Raw genomic sequence first — 19,050 nt, 5'->3', positions numbered from 1 at the left:
AAATTAATCCCCAAATCTGCACTTCCTAGGATTCGAACCTGCGACCTCCTAGGAAGTGAAAGCTCCCTGATATCAACTCCCAAGCCACTAGAGCAGCTTGGTTGGATGGTTTAGGGTTGGGTTCAGGGTTTAGGGTTTCGGGTTCAAGGGTTCAGGGTTTTTTTTTTTTTTTTTTTTTTTTTTTTTTAGGGTTTTAGGTTTTAGAGGGTTTTTTTTTTTTTTTTTTTTTTTTTGTTTTTTTTTTTTTAAATTAACTTCATCATATATTTATATCATATAATGAAGAGAAATACAAATCAACTCCTACAACAAGGAGGAAGATCCTCTTTAGAAAGTCTTACCTCCAGCCATTATGCGTGCGTAGGACAGAGAAGAACGGACTACATCCTCAGAGAAGTTCATGAAGGATCGTGCGGTAGCCACATCGGAGCTAAGAGCTTTAGCTAAAAAAGTTCTAAGATGGGGATATTATTGGCCAACCTTGTACAAGAAGCAGTGCAGCTCGTCAAGACATGCCCGAAGTGCCAAATCCATGCAAATATCCCAAGGATCGCAGACGCGATCTTCCACTATGCAAAGCCCTTGGCTTTTATGCAATGGGTATAGACATAGTAGGACCACTACCACAAGCTCCTCGGCAAATGAAATTCCTTATCGTTGCGTGGACTACTTTACGAAGTGGGTGGAAGCTGAACCATTAGCTACGATAAACGAGCTCGAAGGCATTGGATTTCGTCTGGAAGAACATAGTGTGCCGCATACCCCACACCATCCTCATCTCGATAACGGGACTCAGTTCACCGACAAGAAGTTCAAGAATTGGTGCCAAGAGCTGAATATTCAACAGCGGTTCACTTCGGTCTCTCATCCACAAGCAAACGGACAAACGGAGGTAACAAATCGTATCCTGGTGAAAGGGTTAAAAGCTCGGTTAGAACAAGCCAAAGGACAATGGGTAGAAAATCTCCCTCAAGTCCTATGGTCCTACGAACTACACCCACACTCCAACGGTGAAACTCCGTACAGTCTTGTGTACGGCACTGAAGCCGTGATTCCGGTGGAGATCGGCATACCCAGTCCCCGAACTCTAAATTTCTCGGCAGAAATGAATGACGACGGACTGAGAGCCGAGCTAGATCTTACCGAAGAAAGAAGAGACTTGGCATGCATAAAAGCAGCCAAGTACAAGGAGCAAGTAGCCCGGTATTACAACCAAAGGGTGAAGAAGCTGCAATTTCAAGTGGAGATCTCGTCTTGAGAAACAACGAAAGTAAGCGAGCAGAAAAGCTGGGCAAGCTCGAACCCACATGGGAAGGTATCGGGTGTCAGAAGTCCTCGGCAAAGGGTCTTACAAATTGGCTCACATGTCAGGAGACAGGTACCCCGAACATGGCACATTTCCAACCTCAAAAAGTTCCATTTGTAAGAGACAGTCCGGTCAGTCAGTCTTGAGTCCTGTTCGGTCAATGTGCTTTCTTTGGTTTGCTTGGTCTTTGTTTGTCTATGTGCGTTTTGTCTATGTGCGTTGTGTCTGTCTATGTGCGTGTCGTCTCTTACAAATGTTACTGAGGTATCTTGTTCTTCAAAGGCTGATCCCCTTTTTAGAACATATATAAGCTAACGATTGTGAGTCAAAGCTTCTACAGAAGATACAAGACCACAATTCAGCTTAAACAAGCAGTTCGTCTGAAACGAGCTGCAACAAGCCAACGATTGTGAGTCAAAGCTTCTAAAGAGGATACAAGACCACAATTCAGCTTAAGAATCAAGCACTTCGTCTGAAACGAACTGCAACGAAAGTCTGATTCACGCGATAAAACTTGCCTGAATTAAGACAAGGGAAAGTCCGATCCACGCGATAAAACTCGCCGAATTAGGACAACGGAAAGTTCGATCCGAGCGATAAAACTCGCCAAATTAGGACGCAAACCAAGTCCAGTCAAAGAAGAGTTCACTTCATCAGACCGAGGACAAACATCAACTTACCCCGTACCTTTATCCAGAATGCCGAAGTGATTCACTTCGCTTTCCGGGGGGGTAGTGATGGAGTACGTACTCAACAAGCCCAACAGCAGTAAAGCCCATCAGCCTAAAGCCCAAGAAAGAGTATCAGTTCGGCATGACTAAAGAGTATCAGAGTTCAGTTCGGCACAACCAAAGAGTTCGGCCCCAGCCTACAGCTCGGTAAAAGCCAACCAATCAAACTCTGCTCTCAGGTCGGCATCAAGCTCTACTCTCAGATCGGCAAAAGCTGCTCGGCCATAATTCAGCAGTTCGGTCTCAGTATTCGACCGAACTGGGAGATAGCGGACTCATGCATGACCTCCACGACATCCACGACATAATTACTGATGATGTAAGCCACTGCCTAGTTAGTGGCCACGCAGGATCTCATGACCTCCACGACATCCACGACATAATTACTGATGATGTAAGCCACTGCCTAGTTAGTGGCCATGCAGGATCTCATGACCTCCATGACCTCCACGACTTAGGGTGGTGATGCAAGCCACAATCTCAGTTCAATATATAAATAGAACTTAGATCTGACAGAAGAGGACTCTCACTTTTTCGTTCTCTAGAGACAGAATAGATTATATAGCAAGTGTGTATTGTAAGCTGTAATCCCAGATCAAGCAATACAACTCTGCCCTCTTTTCTTCCCGTGGACGTAGATTTACTTCAGTAAATCGAACCACGTAAATTCATTGTGTCGTGATCTTTATTCTCTACCAACATTTACAAACATCAGAAATTCGCGGCCTCATCAGTTAGCATTTTATTAAGCAACATGGAAGATTGGAATCCTCAATATATTTGCAAAAGTAAAGAAAAAAGAACATAAAAAACAATATGTGTAATTTTTGTGAAGGCTATGGACATGTTAATTGGTTCAAGATTTGATATTTTATGATTGGATCTTTGAAAGATCTCTTTACAAATAACCTGATATTTTAGACATGCAAAAGACAATTAAAGTATGTTAAAAGAAAAAAAACAATGGCGCAAACATTTTTTTTTGTCATGGATGGAGCATTTTCTGATTTGCATATTGTGACCATACTATCATCCTTGTGCAATCACGTTTTATTTGACTTTTACAAATGAAATAATAATAATACGCCCTTCGTCCCCGAATAAGAGTCGCTAATTTCCATTTTGGGCCGTCCCTCATTAAGAGTCACTCTTCATTTTTACCATAAATGGTAGTAGGCCCTACATTCCACTAACCCACTCCACTCACATTTTATTATAAAACCAATATAAAATGTGGGTCTCACATTCAACTAATTTTTTCAACCTACTTTTCTCTACATTTCTTAAAACTCGTGTCCGGTCAAAGAACGACTCCTATTAGGGGACGGAGGGAGTAATTTGAACTTACACTGTTACACACACTAATGATGTGACTGGATGGAGCATATGCACGTTTGTGAGTTTGTAACCATATATAAAGACAAAGTTTGAGATATTTTTAGAAATTATAATCAATTTGAATCCCACGTGTCAAATGCTGCCAAAACTCCAAAACAATGTTTAGGTATTTTTTAGTATTCACAAACAAAGAAAATTTAATCACAGCTAAATAGGTTTATAATTTTTTTGTTGACCTACTATTCAGAATTTCAAACTCATATGAGAGTATAAATTGGTGAACAATTTTCTTCGATTTCACAGCATCATAATTCATATCATAATGGAAACATATAGAATTATGGCTGAGACTTCAAGCTGTGTGAGGGAATTAAGGCCACCTGTGACTACTCATGTGCCAAGCATTTGGGAGATACTTTCTCTAATTACTCTTCTTTAGATGACCAGGTATATGTTATATACATATCTTTATTCATTAGTTTCAATATATTATACTACATATATATAAACATGATAGAGGAAATTGATCTATTTTTACCAACAAGCAGGAACGAGAAAAGTACAAAGAAGCAACTGAAGAATTGAAGAAAGAAGCAAGAGACATGCTAATGGAAAAAACAACTCCTCTCAACCAATTGAAATTAATCGACACTATCGAGCGGTTGGGCTTGGCCTATCTTTTCGAGACCGAAATCGAACACAAACTCCAACAAATCAAACACAACAATAACGACCTTCTTCACCAATCCGATTTATTCACTACAGCACTTGGATTTCGCTTGCTCAGGCAACACCGCCACCACATTTCTTGTGGTATACATACTCTTTCGGTCCCATTCGTATTTCATTAATTATGGATTATTGTTCCACTCTCTATGCTAAAACTCAACACGTTTAATCTTTTCGACTTTATTTTTTCTCCAACTTTAATCTGTTAGAATAAACTTTCTTAAATTCCATTTCTAAAAGAAACGCCTCAATTATCTGAATTACTTAAGCAGATGTTTTCAACAAGTTTGTTAACAAGGACGGTATGTTTGAAGAAGGCGACGTTGAGGGAATGTTAAGCTTGTACGAAGCAGCTCATGTTCGTTTTCGCGACGAAAAGATACTACAAGAGGCTGCAGATTTTACTAGGCGTTACTTGAAACGCAACAAAGCAGAGCTGAAGTCTGGCCTTAAAGATAGAGTGAAGCGGGCTTTGGAGCGCCGCTTCATAGAGATAGTTCCATCTTCTACGCACGAATTTTCATCCCTATTTACGAAACGGATCCTTCAAGAAATGAACTTCTTCTCAAACTAGCAAAATTCAATTTCAATTTTTTGCAGAAATTATACAGGAAAGAACTCTCCCAGCTCTCCAGGTATGAGTACGTAGTGATCAATATGAGGCGTGCCTATTTAATTAAGACATTTCTTTGTTTTTAAAAAAATAAAGGTGGTGGAAAGAATTAGATCTGAAATCGAAATTAGCATATGCAAGAGATCGAGTGGTGGAGGCCTATGTTTGGGGTGTGGGATATCATTATGAACCTGAGTACTCTTATGTTCGAATTGGACTCGCCAAAGCCGTACTAGTCGTTGGGGTTATGGATGATACATATGATAATTATGCTACAATCAATGAAGCTCAACTTTTTACTCATATCTTAGAGAGGTAAGTCATGTACATAATATCTCCTATTTATAATATGTATGGTTTGATCTTAATTAAATTTGATTGTAGGTGGAATATGGATGAAGTTGATCGACTCCCGGAATACATGAAAATTGTTTACCATTTCATGTTGAGTACATGCGACGATTATGAAAGCGACGCACTCAAACTTGGGCAAGCCTTTGCAACTCCTTATTTCAAAGAAACGGTTAGTAGTACGATTGTATTCAGATTCATAAGCTAAATAGTGTTTAAAATCAAAACGCTTGTAGTCATTGGATCTTGTGATCTAACGGTTAGATTAATGTCATGTGTCATCTAATAATGTAGATTATTAGTCTAATAATGTAACTTAGCTAATAACGTACTATTTTAGTAAAATAATATATTATTTCAATCTAATAATGTACCATCTTAAGCTGATAATGTAGCTTATCACAATCATCCAATCCAAGGATCCAAAGGCTGATATTTGCTTTGATTTTTGACAGAATTTCACTTATTGACCATAGTGCACTCGTATTATATATATGCATCTCTAAAAAAAATGTAAGTTGTTGTATGTTAATTGAGTCTGAAAATATATATTTGTATTGTGATGAATGGATTAGGTGCAACAACTTGGAAGGGCTTACAGTCAAGAGCTAAAGTGGGTTATGGGAAGACAAATGCCTCCATTTAAAGACTATGTCAAAAACTCCGAGATAACCAGCGCCATTTATAGCATGTTTGCTTTCACTATTCCTGGTTTGAAATCTGTGAGTCAAGAAACAATTGATTGGTTGAAGAGTGAGCCCAAAATCGCAATATCAAGTGGTCTTGCTGGCAGATATTTGGACGATATTGGCTCTCATGAGGTTAGTTAGTTATAACTTCATATTAATTTGTTATAATTAACCTTTGATTAATCTTGCATGGTGCATTTGATTTCGAAGCGTGAGAGTAAAGGAGGCCAAATGTTGACTGCGGTGGATTGCTACATGAAACAACATGGCGTAACAAAGCAAGAGGCGCTATCAAAGTTTGCACAACTATACGAGGAAGAATGGATGGATCTAAACAGGGAATGGGTCGAGACAGCGTTCGTGCCTACAGAAATCGCAATTGAGTTTCTCAACTACGCTAGAATGATCGATGCGACTTACAGCATCAATAGTGGAGACGCGTACACGGATCCTCAAAAGGGCAAGTCGACTGTTGTTGCTCTCTTTATCGATCCAATACTCATTTGAGTTAATAAGTTTGTTAGGAGACGTCCTAAATCTATTGTGTAATATCATACCCATTTGAGTTAATAAGTTTGTTAGGAGACGTCCTAAATCTATTGTGTAATATCATACCCATTTGAGTTAATAAGTTTGTTAGGAGACGTCCTAAATCTATTGTGTAATATCATACTCATTTGAGTTGATAAGTTTGTTAGGAGACGTCCTAAATCTATTGTGTAATATCATACCCATTTGAGTTGATAAGTTTGTTAGGAGACGTCCTAAATCTATTGTGTAATATCATACCCATTTGAGTTGATAAGTTTGTTAGGAGACGTCCTAAATCTATTGTGTAATATCATACCCATTTGAGTTGATAAGTTTGTTAGGAGACGTCCTAAATCTATTGTGTAATATCATACCCATTTGAGTTGATAAGTTTGTTATGAGACGTCCTAAATCTATTGTGTAATATCATACCCATTTGAGTTGATAAGTTTGTAATGAGATGTCCTAAATCTATTATGTAATATCATACCCATTTGAGTTGATAAGTTTGTTATGAGACGTCCTAAATCTATTGTGTAATATCATACCCATTTGAGTTGATAAGTTTGTTATGAGACGTCCTAAATCTATTGTGTAATATCATACCCATTTGAGTTGATAAGTTTGTTAGGAGACGTCCTAAATCTATTGTGTAATATCATACTCATTTGAGTTGATAAGTTTGTTAGGAGACGTCCTAAATCTATTGTGTAATATCATACCCATTTGAGTTGATAAGTTTGTTAGGAGACGTCCTAAATCTATTGTGTAATATCATACCCATTTGAGTTGATAAGTTTGTTAGGAGACGTCCTAAATCTATTGTGTAATATCATACCCATTTGAGTTGATAAGTTTGTTAGGAGACGTCCTAAATCTATTGTGTAATATCATACCCATTTGAGTTGATAAGTTTGTTATGAGACGTCCTAAATCTATCGTGTAATATCATACCCATTTGAGTTGATAAGTTTGTTATGAGACGTCCTAAATCTATTGTGTAATATCATACCCATTTGAGTTGATAAGTTTGTTAGGAGACGTCCTAAATCTATTGTGTAATATCATACCCATTTGAGTTGATAAGTTTGTTAGGAGACGTCCTAAATCTATTGAGTAATATCATACCCATTTGAGTTGATAAGTTTGTTAGGAGACGTCCTAAATCTATTGTGTAATATCATACCCATTTGAGTTAATAAGTTTGTTATGAGACGTCCTAAATCTATTGTGTAATATCATACCCATTTGAGTTAATAAGTTTGTTAGGAGACGTCCTAAATCTATTGTGTAATATCATACCCATTTGAGTTAATAAGTTTGTTAGGAGACGTCCTAAATCTATTGTGTAATATCATACCCATTTGAGTTAATAAGTTTGTTAGGAGATATCCTAAATCTATTGTGTAATATCATACTCATTTGAGTTAATAAGTTTGTTAGGAGACGTCCTAAATCTATTGTGTAATATCATACTCATTTGAGTTGATAAGTTTGTTAGGAGACGTCCAAAATCTATTGTGTAATATCATACTCATTTGAGTTGATAAGTTTGTTAGAAGACGTCCTAAATCTATTGTGTAATATCATACCCATTTGAGTTGATAAGTTTGTTAGGAGACGTCCTAAATCTATTACATCCTAAATCTATTGTGTAATATCATACCCATTTGAGTTGATAAGTTTGTTAGGAGACGTCCTACATCTATTGTGTAATATCATACCCATTTGAGTTGATAAGTTTGTTAGGAGACGTCCTAAATCTATTGGGTAATATCATACCCATTTGAGTTGATAAGTTTGTTAGGAGACGTCCTAAATCTATTGGGTAATATCATACCCATTTGAGTTTATAAGTTTGTTAGGAGACGTCCTAAATCTATTGTGTAATATCATACCCATTTGAGTTAATAAGTTTGTTATGAGACGTCCTAAATCTATTGTGTAATATCATACCCATTTGAGTTAATAAGTTTGTTAGGAGACGTCCTAAATCTATTGTGTAATATCATACCCATTTGAGTTAATAAGTTTGTTAGGAGACGTCCTAAATCTATTGTTTAATATCATACCCATTTGAGTTAATAAGTTTGTTAGGAGATATCCTAAATCTATTGTGTAATATCATACTCATTTGAGTTAATAAGTTTGTTAGGAGACGTCCTAAATCTATTGTGTAATATCATACTCATTTGAGTTGATAAGTTTGTTAGGAGACGTCCTAAATCTATTGTGTAATATCATACCTATTTGAGTTGATAAATTTGTTAGGAGACGTCATAAATCTATTGTGTAATGTATCATAATTATTATTATTATTATCAACTACTTATATATACGCTTGTTTGCAACTCTTAATTAATGTACTACAATAGTTCTTGAATTTTATAAGCGCACAATTATTTCTTCTGAAAGGGTTTGGAAACATTGGAATGGGGAACAGGTAAAATGAGTCTCGAAAAGTTCTACTTATGATCAGTTTCAAATTTCACCAAAATGAAGATGTTTTGATGTTGTGGTGGAAAAGATATGTGATTCCGCGTACTTTTGCAAGATGACGCCACATATGCAAGGTTGATGTCTGATGACGTGGAATACTCCATTCATCTAAAAGATGAAGTTTAATGCTCCCTCGGTTCCCTCGTAGTTAAAGCTAAACTTTTCGACACAAAATTTAAGAAAATGATGTTGAGTGTGTTATAAAATATATAAAAAAAGTAAGAGAGAGAAAAATTGGTAGGTAGACCACATGTGTGATCTACCTACCATTTATAGTAAAAGTACCGAGACTTCTAACGACGGACGAACTAAATGATAAACCGGGACACCTAATAGTGTATGGAGGGAGTACATTTAATGTAGCCTAAAGTATAATAATAACAAGGTATGTAATATTTCAATTTAAAAAAAAAAGGTTCATTTGCTAATAATTTAATAAAAATGATATACCAAATAAAATAATTTATTACAATTATATCTTTTATTAAAATTTACAAAAGTATACCTTTTTATAATTTTAAAATAAATACAAGACACACTTCAATGCGCATGCGCTAACCAACATACTCCATCTGTCCCCCATTAATTGACACCAATTTCCTTTTTTATCTGTAGGGAGTATAATATTAGGCTCGGTTTGAAAATGTAGTATTGGGGGTGTTCAGTGGCGGACGCTAGCTTTTTATAGTGGGGGGGTCAAACTATTGATCACAATTATTGCACATGATAAGAGCATCCACTATAGGGGCGGCGCGGGGGCCGCCCCTGAACCGCCGCCGCCGCGGGTAACTATAGTGGGCAAAGCGTCCGCCCCGAGGCGGACACATTTTTTTGGGCGGAAGGCACATCGGCGACTAGGCGCCGAGGACGCGCCAGACTTGCAAATTATTTTTTTTTTGAAATTCTTTAATTTTGGTCCCAATACTTTTTTTAAATTTCAGTATTACCTCGTTTTCTAATTATTTACATTCCGATAATTTTAATTATAATTGAACTAAAATAAACAAAAAAATAAAATAAAATGAATAGTGGCTAAAAAAAGTGTCCTCTATAGCTGCGGACACTTTTTTTTATTGGAAGTGTCCGCCTTATAGTGGATGCTCTAACAACGTCGGCCTCGAAATAATTAAGAAATACATTTATTTTCAAATAAGAAACAAAATTTCCAAATCAGCTGTTGTATGCCACCACCTGTGACCTCCAGTAACAATTTCAGGCTGGCAACCAACTCTGCTACGTCATGTGTTGTATTGTGCTCTATGAATATAGTGTACATGAGATTGTTGATTTAGAATTGAAATAGAATTCGATTTCTATAAATTCAGAGAATTCAAATTCCAATTTTGTGTACCTATTAGTAACTAGTAATTAAAAGTTGACAGTTAATTAGAGGTAATTAATACATAGAGCATTCGGATTTCAGGTTGGATTTTTGCCTGAGACCATCCGATTTGAAAATATAAAAATATTATGAAAAATGAATCTGATACGAACTGTCTGAAAATCCTAATTCAAAAATCTAAAATCAGAAGAATGAAATCTGATCCAAAAAATACGAAATTAAATTAAAAAAAAAAATAAAAACGGAAAATGCAATGACAAAAATCTGAAAATTTGCAAATCCAATACCAAAATCTGAAGAATTCATCTGTTTTGAGTTCTGATTCACCTTCTCATGAGGAGGAGAAGCATCTTCTTCATTTTAATGTGAACAAGAGGGGCAGCTTTACAGTTAAAAATGTTGAAGGATATAGCACTGCAGATTCAGGACATTCGCCGCTTAACTCAACCTCAAAAATCTGCAAGACATGCTTAGTATTGAGCTCTATTCTATATAGGTTGCATTTGCATGTAAAATTGTTTGTTCTGAGATGAGATTCTGAAAATTGTTGTGTTTATACTCGTGATGTTTTACAAAATCCATCCAAAAAATCGTCATATGAATATTCGTGGTTATGATGGAAGAAATGTTTTATATTCAAAGATGAATCCAGTTTACTAGCTGGTTCTCGATATTTTCTCAGTGACATGATTTTCGATTACATATATAGATGAATTGATAGCGGTAAATTCATCATCTGGTAGGGTTTATCGAAGAGAAGGAGAAGCAGGAGTGTATCTTCGGGATTCCTGATGAGCTCTGAAGGTACAAATTTCTATTCATCTACGAACCTAGGGACTGGTGTGTTGTTATTGCTTGGACTTGGTATAACTGAAGTTTAATCCTCGTCTTTTCCAGGATGATACGGCTGCTTTTATGACAAAAAGTTTAGCTATAGACGGCCCGAATATATGGGGTGGAAATTCTCCAGATGCAAATATCAAGGTATGTTTTTAGGGTAGAAATGGTAGGATATGGATGAACAGTTCTTTAGCATGCAATTTTTTTTATAGCTTATTTTATTATAGGCTTAGCCGTATTCACTTTGTAATAAGCTTAAGTTAATAAAAGTTTTTGTCTTGATCCTCTCCTCAACCCTTTTGGGTTACTTACTGCACAACTTAGTTGATCGGACACTTCCCTTCAAACCAATAGATTGGGATTCGAGTCATCATGGGTACATGAGTGAAAATGAGAACCATTTGTTATCATCTTTTGGTGGTTTTGAGGTTAGGAGTCTGATCTATGGTATGATACTTTACACTTGAATTTGAAGAATTAGTTATTTTTTCGTTTTAGGATGTCCATCTAAATTAGTATTGACCTATTTACTGATATGTTTCTTTTTCTGATGAAGTGGGTCTTATTTTTCATTGATAATACTTCAATTGTTTTTCCTCTTTATCTCTTTCTTATTTTACTAATTTTGCATTAAAACGTGTGTCTTCCATCACCAAGACTATTCTTGGTGGACGGAGGTAGGGGAGGTAGTATTCCCTCCATATGTGAAGAAAATGTCCCATTTACCTTTTTTATCCATTTTAAATAAATGAACTCCATCACTCACATATATCATTACCTCACATAAATCAATACTACTATAATATAAAACTAATATATAAAAGTGAGGTCCACATTTTACTAACTCATTTCCTATTTTTCTTTACAAAGTCAAATAATTTCTTAAAACTCATGTCAAGTCTAAATGGGACTATAACGGGTAGACGGAGGGAGTATTAACCAATTAAAAAAGGGATATTGGCCTCATGGAACTTTCAAAAAGTTGGGTTTTTCTCACAAACTTTAAAATTGACAAATAATATCACGAACTTTACTCTAGTTTGTTATTTCCCACCAACGAAAAAAGTTATAGAAAATAATATCATGATACCGATTTTTTTTTCCTAATTTATCGACAACAATTTCGAGAGCTTCAAATTCTTCAATATTTGAGGATAGTTTTTCTTGTAGTACACATTCCAAAATTGTTATTCAATCCCGAAATTTTTTTGTTTGTGGGAAATAACAAACTCGAGTAAAGTTCATGATATTATTTGTCAATTTTTAAATTCGTGGTAAAAAAACCAAACTTTTTGAAAGTTTCATGATATTAGGGGCTAATATCCCATTAAAAAAAGTCAATTTCGATTAAAAGAACCTTAAAATGGCTTGCATACCGCTCCCCCTAATGGGCAAATGAGTGTATAAAACAAAGAAATGGATCTTGATTCTACCATGTTTAGACAATATGATAAGTAATAATCATATAAAAAATAAATAAATCTATTCGTCATAAAATAATGTAGTACCTTACATTAGATTGTGCTAAATTAATTCAAATGCAAGCATGTAGTTTAATTTCTGACTCTTACTATTTGGGAAATATACATGTCAAGACATTGATCATGAAGTCCATGGATAGCTTTCCACAATCCACTCCATCCAATGAATTCTCGTGAATCTCATTCTCACTGTCAGATTTTGTAGTAATTTTGAGACGGTTACGACTCTTGTTAAGATTGATTTTTATATAGTGAGGTGGAGCTTGAAGTTTATAATCAACTCTATGCCCTAGATTTGCCCAATCTTCCACTCTCCCCCATTCTTCCACTATGCCCAAATCTCCCATTCTAACTCCTCAATAAAATGAATAATGTTTGAGAAATACTTATAACTAATTTATGATCAATGGCTTGATTATTGACGTTTATATAAGAGTGGTTGTATCAGAAAATATTTGGTGAATATTTCAATTAATACAGAATGCTTATACTCTTATGATATATTTACTGTGAAAGAAGCAAATTAATCCTCGGATCTCATGTAAAGAAAATAAAATTTGTAAGATTTCTTACAATTAGAGCCAATCAATTTCATGATACGGAGACGTGCTTTTAAAATTAATATGAGATCAAATTATTAATTTGATGATTTATCTGTTGACCAGAAATAATCCAGAGTTGTAATGTGAAAGTAATTAATAAAATATAAAAGGGAAAAGAAAATGTAGGTAAAGTGTGTGAAAGAAATATAAAAAAGTGAGTAATAAATTGAAATTGATTTTTCATTTTTTAGCATGTTATTAATTTTAGTGGACGAATAAAAATGGAAAGACTATATGGAGTATTAACTAAATTTGATTGCTTTGCGTAAGATTGTAAGCATCTCTATATCTAAAATATTCACCATACCATAATAAAATATGGAGTACCAAGTAATACAATCTACAAAATTAATGTATAGAAGATTATTGCAGATTGCATTGGGAAATGAGTAGTAGCATTTCATAACACATTAAACATATACTATAATGAAAACCAGTAATAAAGTTGTATATAAAAATTTCAACTTTCAAATCTGTTACAGATGTATAGATAATAGATCTCTAGTGATGGAAGATGTTGTAGCTGCGCAGCGGCACTTTGACATAGGCAGCCCAGAGAATATCAAAGTATAAAGGCAACTGCCCGATGGCGAAGAGCACGACCGGTAACATCGCCACTGCGTATATAGGCACCGCCGCTATCCTCAGCTTCTCCCTCAGTATGAAAGTATGCCCCGCGCAGAACGACAGCAGCATCGCTGCTATGCCCGAGAACAGACAGCTCATCCCCATCAGCAGCTTCCTCGGCAGGTCTTGCTTGAAATCGTGCTCCTCGAATCGGGAAGTGATGATCGCGAGGAAGAAAACGAGGGCGTGATGGATAGGCAGAGCGCGATCAGTGAAGCGATGGAGAAGACGTCGAAGGCTCTGCGGTCTCTCATGATAGGGAAGCCTTGGGTTTGGTCTAGCCCGCAGGGGACTGTGGCGGAGGTGGCGAATGCGACCGTGGTGATGAGAGCCGCCACGACGGAGCAGGATTCCGAGGTTTTTACCAGCCATTCGTTTCCTGTCTTGACTAAATTCTCATGTGTTTGTGTGAAAATCTTGGCTGGAGTCTCACCCTTTGTGTTGGGGTGATTGTAACACTGTGCTGGAGCTGAGCTCTTCACGTACTGCATTGCAAATTGTAAAAAACAGCATTATCATCGTCATACGATCTCGTATCGAATCATATGAATGATACATAACCTAGATTATGATATTGAGATTCAATTAATTAATATAGATAAAATAATACATACTCTATGGAGCAATTAATATATAAAATGTATGATCAATCACAGATTTCCTAGCTTTCTCCTATTGAACTGTGCCCCGAGAATTGTTCATGCATCGTGTTGGCAAACAACAACCTTATGGTCATCATATGATCTCGTATCGACTCATATATATATATGTAGAATTTTTTGGTATAGTACCTTGTACCATTTGATCTCCCATTGCATCTGCAAAGCAGCACCGGGAATGCGCCATGGCTGCTTCTCTCCGAGCTTTGCAGCGAGGTGAAGTATGTTGTTTCCTTCATTATCAAAATGATGAAACACATAATCTGGGAGCTTTTTCTGCACTAAAAAGTCAAAAACACTGGTTTTCCTGTGCTCTGCTGCCACCATCAGCACATTCTTCCCTTCCGAGTCTTGATCTTGGATGGCTATGGGCACTGCACTAAGTATCTTCTTCACCATTTCTGGGATTCCCATTTTAGCTGCTACTAACAGTGAGGTGTCCTTCACTACACTTTTAGACTTCTCGTCTCCTGCAATCAACCTCAAATGGATTCATATTTAGATGCTTTACACAGTAAATGAAACAGATAAAGTTATTACCTGATTGGTTTTGATCTTTCTTATCATTACTACCATTGTTTTGCTGCTGATCTTTAGCTGAGGAACTGATGGCTGGGCTGTTGGATTCTGTAGTTTGGGGTTCTTCAGCATTGGGAGGGATATCGGGGATCTTACCGAATGCTTCTGGGAGATGGCTTGGGCGCTGGCCATTGTTGTTGTATTTGTAACTTGGTTCAATCTCGATCATTTTGTTCATGATCCACATCGCATGAGAGTGTCGAACTCTCTTGTCATGAATCTTTCTTATCTTCAAGAATCCTGCACCAAACAAATGTGCATATTCTAAAGTGAGCTCAAAAATTATTATTGATGTTATTAAAACTAGAATCAATCCTAAATAAGAAGATATGATGCATCTGAAACTAGAACTTACCAACTCCAAGAATTGTTAGGATGACCTTCGTGGAAAATTTGAAAATCGAAATGCAAGTAGTGTAATTGGGAGGATAGGAATCATAACTTTGGCTGAAACAGAAAGTCCAAACACTTTGATATCAATACATCCAATTATTAGCAAGAAATGTATATATGAGATACAACAATTTTCATCCAATTTTCTTGTAAATAAACTTTCAATGTCACAAAGGAACTAATGCATACTTTCATTAGTAAAAGGGGAATTTTTTATCTTGGATCTTGAGCAACCACCTGGAGACAAAGGGTAAACAAAAACCTAGTTATTTTTCACAAAAACACATAACCAACAGGTTTTATAGAATAATGCATAAATCTGGATCGGCTAATTTTTCTCGAATAGCACCTGCACGGGTAGAGATTTCTCAATGCAAAATGTTTTCAATAAAAGAAGGTATGAAATTTAAGTTATAAGTATTTACCTAAGAAACTTTCATATATTGGAACTCCATGGTCCATATAAGGTGGAACTTCTGGATCTGTTGGAGCACTTTTTTCTCTCTCGGATCTTAAACAACCAGCTGGAAATACCAAAGGCAAAGTAGTATGATTTATTTACTCAACAAAGACTTTACCATAATAAAGTTCGTTGATGATCATCAATTTGCACGTTGAACATGTAGTTTACACAGTAGAAAACTACACGTTCAACGTGCAAATTGTTTACGCATCTAGATTGTCCAACATTATATTATATTGGGATAGTAAACATTCAAATCATGAAGTTTGGTCAAATTCAAGCTTGACCAAACTTCATGATTAAATGGCTAGTATCCCTATTATTTACTCGAGAAAAACTAAACCAATATAAAGTTCATTGATGATCATCACCTTTATAGCTCTTGGAAATTGGATCCCATAATAGATGGAAGATTCTCATACATGTCTGGTAATTTTCTGGGAAATTCTCTTCACTTATTTCATCAATCTGGGTGTCCTTTGGATTATGTATTGGTTGGTTCTTCAGATTATCAACAAATACAACTTATCCACAGATCGCAAATGAATTCCATTAACACTGGCAATTATATATGTAGAGAGAAGCCAAGTATGATGAATAGGGTTTCTTACAATGGTAGATAATTGATTCATAGAATCCAAGCTGTGAGCTGCTTTTGAACAAGTTAGGCTTTCTGGCCAAGACATGAAGAGGAGTTTCTCCATCAACATTAACATAATTGAGTAGATTCTTGTAGTGCTCCAATATAAAGTATGCTAATCCTGCAACAAGAATAATGCAAACTAAGCACCATCAAAATCTACATGTATATGTACATATATAGGATTGTAAGCATGTAAATACACAAATTTCCGAAAATCAGAAAATCTTGAAGGTTCGTGTATTTATAATCAAATTAATAAAAAAAAATTCAGCACGACCACTTCATCTTCAATTTAGACAAAAAGTATATTCGGCAGAAAAAATCAGAAAAAAAAAACATAGTTTGTTGTATTTAGATTCAAACAAAATTTGGGGAAAAAATAGAAAATATAGAACGTTTGTGTATCTCAGATTCTCAAAATATTCTTACTGAAGTATTCCTCAGAAATCGCAGAATGCAGGACCGTATTTCCATCTTTCCTCCGACAGAGTGACTCATCACCCTTATCCTTGCCATGGTTGTAGATGCCATGGAGAGAGATAAATGTCTGAAGGTTGCCGTGCTGAGCTGAAATGAACAAAGGAGTCTCACCATTACTGTTGCGGATATCGATGAGCTTCGGATCCAATGAAGCTATTTGTCAGCAGATGGCCTCCCATCCAACTGCAGCTGCAAGATGGAGAGGGGTGTCTCCTCTCACATTATGCATCCTCACCAGCTCGGATACTGATCCGCATTCCTTCATGAAGGTGAACATTTCCTTGGTGCATCTTTCATGGGCGTGGTTGGGGATTTTCGGATTGTAACAGGAGATGGCTATATGGAAAGCTGTGTCCTCTAATTTGGTGAGCTTAAGAGTGTGAGCACTTTTGTTTTCCTTGTATATCTTTGCCACTTCTTCCCACTTCTGTTGCATGGTGAGTTTAAACAGATCATCACGTAAGCTTTCTTGATCACTCATTTTTTCTCTCTGATTCAATGCAGAACTCTCAACTATGGAGGAGTAACATATATGTATGTGTGTGGGGGGGAGGAATAGAGAAGGAGCATTATAAAAGTAGTATGTCCAAGAGAATTACGTCGCTAAACTGACAAATTATATTCAAAAGTTAAAAAAAAGGTAGTATAGTTTTGGGTAGAGTTCCAAAAGATAAATTAGAAATGCTGTAAAGTTAGTCCTTTTCTCACTCAGTTTCTCCACAAGCAAGCTATTCCATATCTTTTCCATTACTGTATTATTTTGATCTTTCATTTCACTTTGCTGAGGTTATAAAGTATGGGATTCGTCATATAAAATGATAAAGAAGAACAGAGATTATGTTAACAGAAACCATTGAAATACTAAAGCAGTACTCTTTAATTACCCCGTTAACAATCAAGGAACAATTGTCTCTAACTCAACGAAAATTTTAAATTATGAACGTTTTCTATAATTATATTCATTAAAAGATTGCCAGTTTCGCACCTTTCCTTGATTCCTCTCCTGCTCAATAAAATTTATTGGGTAACCTTACCTATCAATCGGATAATGTAATCACTAAGATATATGTATGATCTCTAATTAGCAATAGGAAATACTATTAGCTACAAAGCTGAGAAATGGAGATACTATCCATATTTGTAGGAAAAACTCCCCTAATGTTACTGCAAAAAGCAAATAAATTACAAACTTTATGTTTTGTGCGAAATGTATCTAGCGAAAGGAAGATAGATCCCTAACGTTCATAAATTGGTAGCTGAGAGATAGCACTAAATCAACACAAATAAAAAGCATACCTTGAGAAAGACAAGTCAGCCTGCATCATGAGATGGAGAATGATAGGGTGAACAGATGCATTTGGTCGGTTTGGCATTTCGTCGAGCATCTGGCGGGCATCTTCAAACATTTCGGTTGCTGTGGAGTGTGTGCTGTTTCTGATGGATTTCAAGTTCAGAATTGTTGTTTGATTCTTCATCTACTGCTACGAAATATTTTTTAATAAAATTTTAAAAACTTTAATTTAATAAATAAGTGAAATAATATTATACTATTATATTCGAAGATTAAAGTGTTTTATCTCAAATTTGATCGTATGCAGATAATATTTCATTCATAAAATACCACTAATTTTAGTAGAATGTTTTGCTCTACAAATTTTGGTGGAGGAAAAACTGATTTATTTGGCAAAAATCGAGGTGAACTTTTTAATAGGAGTATAAAATTATACTCCTATTATATAACCGCTCTTGTATAAATCTACCAGACTCGGTTTAGTTTTATAACTTCCAATTTTTCATAATTAATTACTACTCCCAAATTAAGAGTTTGGGGGAATGGAAGAAGATTTGGGAAATGCGATGAGAAAGACAATCTACCAGAGCTAAGTCCATCCACAACGCTGTTCTATACCGTTCCTAAACCGTTCCTTAAACTACTATTTGAGGGCCCCACTGTACTATTTTACTCCATTCCTTAACTAAGGAACGGAACCTGCAACCCTCCGTTCCTTAACCGTTCCTTAACTGTTCCTTAAATTACTATTCATTCAATTTCATTTTTTATTTTTATTTCCAACTCAATTCAATTAAAAACACACTTTAATAAAAAAACACACACTTTATTAAAAAACACACAACATTAAAACAAAGTTACAA

At 35.8% G+C, this 19,050-nt stretch overlaps 2 protein-coding genes and 1 pseudogene across 2 annotated transcripts; 1 reads left to right on the top strand and 2 right to left on the bottom strand.

The window, feature by feature from the left end:
* Window positions 1–3,682: 3,682 nt before the first annotated feature.
* On the top strand, window positions 3,683–6,596 carry LOC121792850 (annotated as a pseudogene).
* A 7,187-nt stretch (window positions 6,597–13,783) lies between these two features.
* Window positions 13,784–18,533, bottom strand: LOC121752896. The gene is made up of 9 exons (XM_042147991.1): window positions 18,193–18,533; window positions 16,846–17,323; window positions 16,145–16,534; window positions 15,736–15,834; window positions 15,500–15,547; window positions 15,273–15,364; window positions 14,879–15,157; window positions 14,471–14,808; window positions 13,784–14,164 (listed from the first exon to the last, which is right to left on the bottom strand). Exons 7-9 carry the CDS (start codon window positions 15,102–15,104, stop codon window positions 13,784–13,786), a joined length of 945 nt encoding a protein of 314 aa, XP_042003925.1. The 5' UTR covers window positions 15,105–15,157; window positions 15,273–15,364; window positions 15,500–15,547; window positions 15,736–15,834; window positions 16,145–16,534; window positions 16,846–17,323; window positions 18,193–18,533.
* LOC121752165 lies at window positions 16,128–17,377 on the bottom strand. Its single transcript, XM_042147089.1, has 4 exons — window positions 17,081–17,377; window positions 16,846–16,978; window positions 16,385–16,534; window positions 16,128–16,297 (listed from the first exon to the last, which is right to left on the bottom strand). The coding sequence occupies exons 1-4, from the start codon at window positions 17,375–17,377 to the stop codon at window positions 16,128–16,130; spliced, it is 750 nt and encodes a 249-aa protein (XP_042003023.1).
* Window positions 18,534–19,050: the final 517 nt, after the last annotated feature.

This window comes from Salvia splendens, chromosome 1 (genome assembly GCF_004379255.2).
Source record: "Salvia splendens isolate huo1 chromosome 1, SspV2, whole genome shotgun sequence".
In the NCBI taxonomy this organism is placed as follows: Eukaryota; Viridiplantae; Streptophyta; class Magnoliopsida; order Lamiales; family Lamiaceae; genus Salvia; species Salvia splendens.
Note: the sequence above shows the minus strand (reverse complement) of the source record. Positions and strands in the feature narration are given on the sequence as shown.

Coding starts and splice junctions, on each gene's coding strand:
- LOC121752896 (XM_042147991.1), bottom strand. CDS start 15,104: ATGTGGATCATGAACAAAATGATCGAGATTGAACCAAGTTACAAATAC. Junction 14,809..14,878: donor GAAAGATCAAAACCAATCAG/GTAATAACTTTA, acceptor GGTTGATTGCAG/GAGACGAGAAGTCTAAAAGT. Junction 14,165..14,470: donor GGGAGATCAAATGGTACAAG/GTACTATACCAA, acceptor TTTGCAATGCAG/TACGTGAAGAGCTCAGCTCC.
- LOC121752165 (XM_042147089.1), bottom strand. CDS start 17,377: ATGAGTGATCAAGAAAGCTTACGTGATGATCTGTTTAAACTCACCATG. Junction 16,535..16,845: donor GATTTCTGAGGAATACTTCA/GTAAGAATATTT, acceptor TTCTTGTTGCAG/GATTAGCATACTTTATATTG. Junction 16,298..16,384: donor TGAATCAATTATCTACCATT/GTAAGAAACCCT, acceptor TCTGTGGATAAG/TTGTATTTGTTGATAATCTG.